This window comes from Lethenteron reissneri, chromosome 52, assembly GCF_015708825.2.
Source record: "Lethenteron reissneri isolate LAM-NWPU_2019-01 chromosome 52, ASM1570882v1, whole genome shotgun sequence".
Taxonomy (NCBI): Eukaryota; Metazoa; Chordata; class Hyperoartia; order Petromyzontiformes; family Petromyzontidae; genus Lethenteron; species Lethenteron reissneri.
Genome location: NC_083830.1, coordinates 8,176,514 through 8,186,211, shown reverse-complemented (window position 1 = coordinate 8,186,211; position 9,698 = coordinate 8,176,514). Strand labels below are relative to the sequence as shown.

The window sequence follows — 9,698 nt, the reverse complement described above, 5'->3', positions numbered from 1 at the left end:
TTGGCTCGCCGGCCTCGTCCCACCGATCGGCATCGTCATTATCCCCGTTTCGCGATGATGTTCCGTCAAAAGCCCGGAGTCGATCAGCATAGTGTTTGATATGTTTCTTCACGGTCAAAATTGTCTCTGCCCCTGCGTGTGTGTTCTGTTAATCATCTGATCGTTATCTGAAATATGGCCTGATGTTTTTTTAAAAACAAATAACAACGTGCACGTTGTCTTCTCTTGTCGGTCGTGCCACAGGTCCTCTGGGCATTTTCTGAAATGAGAATCCTCTTTGCCGGTCTCCATGGATGCCCACGATTCGCCCAGCAGCGGAGAGGGCGGCCCTAGAAAGCCAATCGCGGAACTCCCTCGCGGTCACGTGACCTCGGACGACGACGATGATGCCATCGCCATGGAGGGCGGTGACGCCGCCGCCCCGGTCGCCCCGGTGGTGATGTCATCCGAAGAGGAAGAAGAAGAGGAGGAAGAGGAGGAGGAGGAGGAGGAAGACGACGAAGACGACGACGACGACGTCAACGAAAATGGAAATGGCGACGGGGACCAACCGGCTACCGACGCTCGAAATCTGGAACGCCCGGAAACTCCGAAATCCGTATCCGGCGATCACCTGGAAGCTGCTTGCGCCGCCCCCTCGGACGCCGCCCGCCGCGCCCACCCGCCGAGGGAAACGAGGAGCGGCGGCTCGGACGCCGACAGCGCCCCAGACGAGACGGGCGCCTCCGACCCCGCGGACTCCGTCGTAAGAGACCGACGCTCGGAACTTCCCAGAGAGAACGCCGTGGCGGCGGCGTCGTCGTCCTCGTCGTCCTCGTCCACGTCCTCGTCGGCCGCTTCCGTCGCGGCGCCGGCATCGGACGATCCTGGTGGCGCGTCGGCGGCGGCGCCGAACTCGGACGCCGAGCCGTACACGCAGGTGCTGGACTCTTCGCAATTCGCGTCGCTGCTGCGCGCGTGGCAGGGCCAGAGCTGGGCCTACCGGGGCAGCCCCCTGGCGCAGCTGCTGAGCCCCGTGTGCAACGCGTACGAGCTCTACAGCGTGCGGCCGGTGCGCGCCGACGGCGGCGCCGGCGCCGCCGAGCCGCTGGACCTGTCGGAGTTTGACGACGTGGGAGTGGCGGACGTGAAGAGCCGCCCCGTGCTCATGTGCTTCCCGTGCGAGCTCACGTTCGGGCACACGCGCTCCTTCGTGTCGCACGCCGCCCACGACCACGCCGTGGCGCTCAACGCCGAGGAGCGCCGGCTGCTGACCGACAAGCGCACGTCCGCCATCGTGCAGATGCGTGACGACGGCGGCGGGGAGGGGCGGCACCAGCAGAGGCCGCTCGTCAGCTTCCTGCGGCCCCGGCGGAGGGCGGCGGCCAAGGAAGGCTGCGACGTCGCGGGCCGGGAGGTGCCGTCGCCGGCGTCAGAGTCGGCGGCGCCGGCGCCGGCGCCGGCCGCGTCGGAGGACGGCCGGCTCTCCCCAGACGCCGGTTCCCGCTTGTCGGAGCTGGTGCCTCGGCTGGGCGCCGTGTACGGGGGCGACTCGACGGACCAGTCGGATGCGGAGCTGAGCGAGCCGGACGTGGAGCTCGTGGAGCCGGGCGATCACCAAAGAGGCGGCGGTGCCGCCGCCGGCGCCGCGACGCGGTGCGGCCGGGACGCCGAGCCGGGGCGGGCCACGGCGGAGCGAGCCGACTCGCCCGACTCCACGAGCGTGAGCAGCGCGGAGAGCGCCGGTTCGGCCGCGGAGATGGAGCCGGGCGACGAGGCGGCTTCCAAAGCCGGCGCCGGCGAGGCTGACGCAGCGGCGGGAGGGGGAAGTACCGATCCGGCGGTGGCAACGGTGGCATCGGCGGTCTTCCCCTTGCGCGAAGCACGCGACTATGCCAAAGATGACGACGAGAAGGATGACGAGGAGGAGGACGAGGAGGAGGAGGATGCGGCGATGAATTCAGGCGTTGCGCCCCCAGCGCCGGACATCAGCGAGGGAGCCGGCGGGTCGCGCGTCTGCGCCGACGAACCGAACGCGAAGGAGAGCGCCGACCGCCCGGGGTTCGGCTTCCACGGTGCGGCGCGGCCACCGAAGGCCGGCAGGTCGCTGGCGGCAGGTGGCGTCGGCGCCGGTGCTGCTGCTGCTGGCGGTGGTGTTGGTGGTGTTGGTGGTGTTACCGTGGCTGCCGGTGGCTGCGGCGGGCGCTACTCCTGCAAGGTTTGCTCAGTTCTCAGCCGCGTCCAAAGAGGCGCTCATCGCCCACATGCAGTCAGACGAGCACCTGCTGAGCCTGCGCCAGCAGCAGGCGGCACAGCCGAGGGGCGGCGGCACCATCGAGGAGGGGGAGCAGCGGGGTGCCGGACCGGGGAACGTCGCACGGCCAAACGCCAGGACAGGTGAGAGCCCCGCTAGAAGTCGTTCATTCAATAGAGATCATGTGCAGGTTTCGCTCGCTGTATGCGGGATCGGTTCGTGCGATTCCGTGCTGTATACGCAGCTGCTAACCTCTTTTTTTTTTTCCCCCCAGAATTCACTGTGTTACGTGGTTTTAATTCACTCTACATGCAGATATGCAGTCGGACATGGGACAGCATTGTCTACTGTGTGTGCACTGTGTGTACTATGTCTACCGCACGTGTATTGCTCATGTACTGTGTGTGTGCTGCGTGTGTACTGTGTACTTTACGTGTACTGCGTGTGTGTTGTGTCTACTGTTTACAGTGTGCGTACCGCGTGCACTCAGTGTGTACCGCACTACTCGGCAGGCAGCGTTTTGCTTTGTGCGCTCTTTTTTTTTTAGAATGCATCTACCACTCCTCCTGCGACCGCACAGTGAGCGTATTTACATCGCGTCTGTCAAATCGGTCGTCTGGTAACCACGAGTCTCCAACGACCAGCGCAGCGTCAACCCCCCCCCCCCTGTCCCCCCCTGCCCACCCCCTGCCCCCCCCTTGCCCCCCCCTGCAAAGGCTTCCTGAGGGCCGTGCAGATGTCGTGGCCATCAATCGTCAGGGCAAGCGAGAGCCAGCTTAACGCAACCAGCGGTGTGGGTGTCCCAATTAGCACGGCCTCCGTCTAATCCACGTCCGTCGGTCGGAGGGTTGTGGGGCTTGCGTGACCACGATTTTTATTTACTTGTCGTTGTCTCGCTTATTTATTATTACATTTCCCGCCCGCCCCCCCCCCCCCGCCACAACCGGCGACAGCGATGGGGAAAGTTGCGCAGGCGGATTGCATCGGCTCGCAGAGCTCGGAAGCAAGCGACGTCGTAGACGGATTTCGGTGTCGTCTGCGTGGTGGCGATATTAAAGCGCTTAGACCGAGGTGGTGACGAGTGGGGCTCTAATCGGGGGGGGGGGGGGGGGGGGGAGGGACATATTGATGCCGAACAGGACAGGGTCCGGCACTGGGCAATCCTGCGGGGCACCCAAACCGACCAGGCAAATGTCAGATTTGCAGGGCATCCTTCGCGACGGGCTGTTTACGCTTCTCCAAATAAGATCTGAACAGGCGCATTCGTTTCATGTCCGGTGTATTCGTGGGGTTTTTCTCCCCGCATGTTTGATCGGTGCGTTGGCACACTCTTTCACTTTCGCTGATTAACTAATTGGGCCCATTCACACATCAATTGCTTCATTCATTGACGCGTTAATTAACTTGCCCTTCATTCATTTCACTCTTTGATTACATCATGCGTGCATCGAATAATCCATTGGAACAATCATAACCGAGCCATTCATTGATACACGAATTAGTGAATTGAGCACATTCATCAATTAATTAGCTCATTAATTGAGAAACGTGAGCATTCATTCAAACAATCATTAACGCGCCCGTCCCGTTCATTCACGCCCGTTTTTGTGCAACCTCGCCCAACTTCCTTCACCCCTCCGTGAGCATCGATCCGTCAACTCTTATCAGCTGATTTCATTCATTAAGCCGCCCCAGCCCGCGCGTTCATTCATTCGTGGGCCCATTCACGCGTTGTCGATCGCGCACCCACCCAGCTACATTGTTTACGTTATTTATAAATGTGTCGTAACCCTCCACCACCCGACACGGCCAATCAGTAAAAAAGTATCACGTTGACAAAAGACAAATAGTTCACTGCTTTAGCCCATCGGTGTGTTGAAGCGTGAAACCACAACATTTACAATTTTTGAGTAGGAGGGTTACGACACATTTATAAATAACGCGATCTAAACCCAAAAACGTTGATTATGGATAATATTGGTCGCGAAAGCCTCCCACGTGTTAAACTGCATTGTTTACCTCGCACTTCCTCCGCACCCGCGGGGAACTTGGCCGGCGGGTTACGATGGCTCGCGGCGATCGGTGGGCGCGTGGCGACGCGTCGTCGCGACCGGGAAGAACGGCGCGACAGGCTGCGTGCGCGCTCAGAGCAATGGGCGCAGCGGTGGTCTGTATCGGCGCAGAGAGAGGTTGGTGGTGGAGGCGGCGGCGGTGGGAAGAGATGAAAGGGCAGAATGTGGCCTCGTCGATTAGCCGGGCGCAGACACGAGAGTGGAGTCGTCTTCTGCTCTCCCAAATGCCTCGTGTTTATTCTTAACGTGGAGCGTCGCGTCGGCTCGGTTTGCAGCGACGTCGCTGAACTAGGAACTGTTTTTATTTTGCCAGGCAAGGCCCAACTGACCTGGCCGCAAATGATATCCCAACAAAGTAGCTTATCACGTGAAAATGCACAGCGGCCGAATACTCTCGACGCGCGACGTCGATTCTGAATGCGGAGGGAAAAAGCGGAGGACCCGGAGAAAAATCCACGCGACCAAGGGGAGAGAGAGAGAGAGAGACACCGCAAACTCCAAATATCTAACAGGAATTAGAGTCGGGATCAAACCCACGACCTCCGCTCGACCAGGCGAGGTAGTTAACATCTCCTGGCCACCGTCTCAATGCGCAGCCCCGACCCGGTAAACCACACTTGGGAGCATATTTTACTTGCAGAATATTTAACGAAAATAAAACAACCCCGTTCACGGTTAAGGAATTCTGCGGCTGTTTTTTTTTCCGGGGGGTTATGTAATTTGTGGAGGTTTTTTTTTTTGACTAGCGGAGGGGAAACGACCGCGGCGTCGTTTGGCCGCTTTGTGTTTTGTTTGCCCGCCCGCCCCGTATAAATCATCGGGGCCGCTCCCGGGTGGACGATCGCCGCGTTTTTAAATCCGCACATCGCGTTCCCGAGTTTTTTTTTTCACGCAAGTAGAATTTAATTACGCGTGCTTACGATTTGCATAATAGAGAACTAAATGGTGAAGTAGTAGTGGGGGTAACGATGTTAACGATGTTAACGATGTTAACGGCGGTGAAGCGATCCCGCGTGAGTGCAGCGTTTCGTTTCGAGGTACTCGAAACGAGGACGTGCTGCCGATTAGGACGCCCGACGAAACGTTTTTATGCCGTAAATAAATTAATTTAATCTGTCCTCTTTTTCGCGGTTCCCCCCCGCCCCCCTGCCGACCTTCCACACAATACACCCCGAGGATCTTCTCTCTCGATCATCCGGCCGAAAATAGCGCGGCGGCGGCGGCGGCGGCGGGCAGTCGCCGCGTAACATTAAAAAAAAAACCCACCCCGTTGATTAATTGCGTTTAAATACTTTTGTAACCCGAGTCACGGAGAGCCGAGCCGACGGAGGGGCACGGGCGGCTGGCCCCCGCGTCCGCGTGGCCTGGCTCGAATTAAAGCGACGAACGGCGACGCCGGGATCGCAATCAGGGATCGCAATCAGGGCTCTCTCCGCCCGTTCCCCCGACCCCCACCCCCACCCCCCCCACGCCGATCCTTGGACGGCCGTCTTTTTTTCCCCAATCGCCGCCTTCCTGCGGTCGCCGTCGCGTCCCGCGTCCGCTTGTCTGCTCTCTCCACGCTGGCGGAAGGCCGCCACCACCCCTCCACCTTCTTCTCGCTCTAATCTGCAGGATATTTGGTCAACTCTCTTCCACACTTGCCGAAGCTCCTCAAAGACGTTGGAAGTGCTCGCTTCTCACCCGGCCGCCCATCGGTGCCGCTGGACGGACAGAGCCGGGAGGAATTTAAGAAACGGGAGATGGAATGGAACCGGCGACCTCTTAGATTGCAAAAACTCCAGTGTGCTGCTAACCATTACAGCGCTGTGGCAGTTACTTATTATTATAATCTTGCAACAGCTGAGAGGGTCTCCGTTTACCGCGCTATAATTGACCGCGGCACCTTGGCTCTAGCCAGCGCCGGGGTTAATTTTGAAGAGGGCTAAAGCCCCCCCCACCCCCTGCCATCCGCCCCCCCCCCCCACTTTTCTACCACTCCCACACCCGTCCAAATCCTGTCCCCATTCGTTCACCTTTTTCGGTTTTGTCGCGCAGAAATGAAACTAGATCTCCGGCCGTGGGTTCGCGCGCGGAACATCGATCGCCCTGCCCCGTTATCGCTTCGCGTGCCCGCCTTATTCCGCGCCGTACGAAGCCAACCGAGCTCGCCGGGAACGAAGCCACGGGTTGAGATGGGGGGGGGGGGGGGTCAGAGACGTCGCTCGCCATCGCTCGCCGTCGCTTGCGTGTAGGCCGGATACCTAACATGCGTCGTTTGAAAATGAGCGCGTCCGTAAAAAAATATTAATTCTTGAGAGTTGGGCATGACTCACCCGATGATACCCCCCCCCCACCGCGCACCCCCCAACGATTGTGAGGAGCCGTATAACACCACTGAGATTTTTGCTTGGCGTTCCAAAGTGGAGTGGCTCACTGATGAGGCCTCAAGCTGCCTCTCGTAATGGCTTTTTCCTGGAGGCTTTCTGAGCAAATAATAATGATGACGATAATTCATCTGCGCGGGGAATGAAAACGACCTCGCTAAAACCTTCTTTTAATCAATGTTTTAATACAATTTCAATTTCTGAAATGTCCGAGTGGATGTCGTTACGCAGCGAGACGTGCGCTCTTTCTCAGACGACGCTTCCCACGCGCGACGCCGCCGCCGCCGCCTTTCCAATTCGTTTAAAAAAAAAAACGTAATTTGCCAGCGACCCACATTCCTTGCAATAATATCGGCTGTCCTTTATGATGCCGGAGCATTTTTTTTTCAAATATATATTGAAGACCTCGTTAAGAGAGTCGTCCAAGTCAATTAGCGGAGGTTGGGGGGGGAGTGGTGGGGGGGGGGGGTGAGGGCTGTGGGTCGATGTAGCGTCGTGCGGTCAATCGCGCTCCCCGTGTTCTCGATCACCCGGTCGTTTTTTTCCTTTCCCCTTTCTTTCTTTTCTCCCCGAAACCGATAAACCGTCGCGGCAATAATAAAGCAAAACTAATCGCTTTCTCCATTGCGGTAATGGGAGGTCATGCGGCTGGGGGATCACCGAGCGGTGGCGGTGGGCTTAACGGCCGTATCCCGCACGCAAAATAATAAAGAAGTGTTCCGGTCGCAAATTAAAAACGACACACAGACCCACCCCCCACCCCCCCTCCCCCCGTCGCTAATGGGGTTTGATTAATCGTCTCTTTCCGTGAAAAAAAAAAACAATTTCTATCTCACCGCAACGAAGCCAATTACGCAAAAATTAGCAATTTCCATTGTGTGTCTCGGTCGAGTGTTAATTAAAGCCGCCGCCGCGAACTCGGCTCGTCACACCGATGCCCCCCTCCTCCGTCTCGACCGCGTTCGGCAAAGCTTGTCACCGCGCTCGGCGCCCGTGGGGGAGGTCGCGCTCTCAGGGTGTGTGGGCGAGCGGCGGGTTCACGTTTGGAGCCGGTCGCTTTGAGCGTCTGGTTTCCACGCGTTGATTCGCGGCGACGGAACGAGGGTCGCTGTCCGGAAACTGGATTGGGGTGTGGCAGAGGAGTTGTTGTCGTTGTTGTTGTTGTTGGTTGTTTGTTGTTGTTTGTGGTTGTTGTTGTCGTCGCAGTTGTCATTGTTGTTTGTTTGTTGTTTGTCATTGCGGTTGTTGTTGTCATTGCGGTTGTTGTTGTGGTTGTCGTCATCGTTGTTGTTGTCGTCGTTGTCGTTGCTGCTGTTGTCATCGCCATTGCGGTCTGACGTTGGATCAACGTTGGGTCCGTCAATGTTGGTCCAACGTTGGGTCGATGTTGGTCCAACGTTGGGTCGACGTTGGGTCGAAGTTGGGGTCGACGTTGGGTTCGACGTTGGGTTCGACCTTGGGTTCGACGTTGAGTTTGACGTTGAGTTTGACGTTGGGTCAACATTGCGTCAACATTGGTCCGATGTTCGGTTAACGTTGGGCCAACGGTTCCAACCACTTACCAACGTTGGCCACTATTGGCATGTTTACTGGGTTTTCTGTCTCCGCTCCGTAGCTGTGTCTCCCGCTATCATGATGTGGCCTGCGCATTCTTACCCGGGAGAAGCCTCTGCTGAAATCGTGGAGGCCTTTACTTTCTCCACATTTCTCCTCCGAGCCCTATGAATATAATTGGAGAAAATGTTTCGCCGTCTCAGATTGGCGGACGGCAATCGTCGTCGTTATGACTTCGGGTGGCAAGGAGCGAACGCAAATGCTGGGAAGTACAGCAAAGTCGGGTTCAAGATAAATATCACGGCCTTCACCCATTGACGAATGGGTACATAACGCACAATAATCATTAGCGCCGTTGTGGAGAATGCAACTATGCGATGGGTCAATTGTGTGTTTATACCGCAAATAACAATTGACGAACGTGTTGAGTTTTATAATTTAAAAAAATTCTAACAGATAGGTCGTTGCCGACCACGACGAGGCTGCTGCGGTTGCCGCCGCCGATGAGGTCGCGCGCGAAGCCTCCGCGTCCTGACGCGCGTTGTGTTTGTGCGCGTATGTGTGTGTGTGTGTGCGTGTGTGCGCGTGTGTGTGTGCGTGCGTGTGTGTGCGTGTGTGTGTGCGTGCGTGTGTGTGCGTGTGTGTCTGTTGTCGCTCCGCAGACTCTCCCAGTCCCGTCGACGGCGCCGCCCACCAAAGCCTGCTGCTGGTGAGTCTCTCGCTCGCACCCGCGGTGGTGACACCACAGTGACACCACGATGACACCACGGGGGTCGCCGGTCCTCTGATGAAACCCCCCCCACCCCCCTCCGCCCCCCCCCCCCACCTACGATCGCGACCCAAGGCGTTAATCCCCCCCCCCCGACTCCCGCGTGAAAAGAATCGACCTTCTAAGTTTGTCGTCGCGTACTTTGCGGCGAGCGGCGGACTCGCTGTGGCCCCCACAGCCTTCACCGTGTCGTGATGGAACAAGGAAAAGCGTTAGGTAACTATTCGGTAGGTGAAACACGACTGAGTAGGTAACGACTCGGTAGGTAACGGCTTGCCGCAATTCCATAAATTGTTGTCGAGGTTGGGGGTAAACATTTTTACTTACTTCCTAACTATTTTAAAAAAACGATGAATATTGTATCGTTTGTACGTATCTGTCCCGTACGTTTATTCTGGTCCTCTCCCGCCCGTCCCATTAGGCCCCGAACGTGAGATTTGTGCATGATCACGCTCGCGAGTTGCCTGCATTATCCATTCCTATCGACTCCTGCGTACGCACGCGTGCGCGGGTCCCCACGCGTGCGTGGTTACACGCGGGCCTCGAGCATCCCAATTTGATCCATTAATCATTGCTCGCGCCGAGCACAATCCGCTTCTCGCCGTGAGAGGTGGAGAGGTGGGCGCAGGGAACGGGCAAAAAAAGCGTGCTCGCAGATAAAATCGACGAACCACTGCACGATCAAACGACGGATGAAGCGGGGG

General features: G+C 57.6%; 1 protein-coding gene across 1 annotated transcript in view; it reads left to right on the top strand.

Moving 5' to 3' along the window:
• Positions 1-289: 289 nt before the first annotated feature.
• The window catches only part of LOC133355881 (zinc finger homeobox protein 3-like), a 90,618-nt gene continuing 81,209 nt past the window's right edge, over positions 290-9,698 (top strand). The window contains 4 exon segments of the mRNA XM_061573295.1: positions 290-407; positions 621-2,040; positions 2,075-2,376; positions 8,888-8,934. Coding sequence (XP_061429279.1) covers positions 290-407; positions 621-2,040; positions 2,075-2,376; positions 8,888-8,934 — 1,887 coding nt within the window.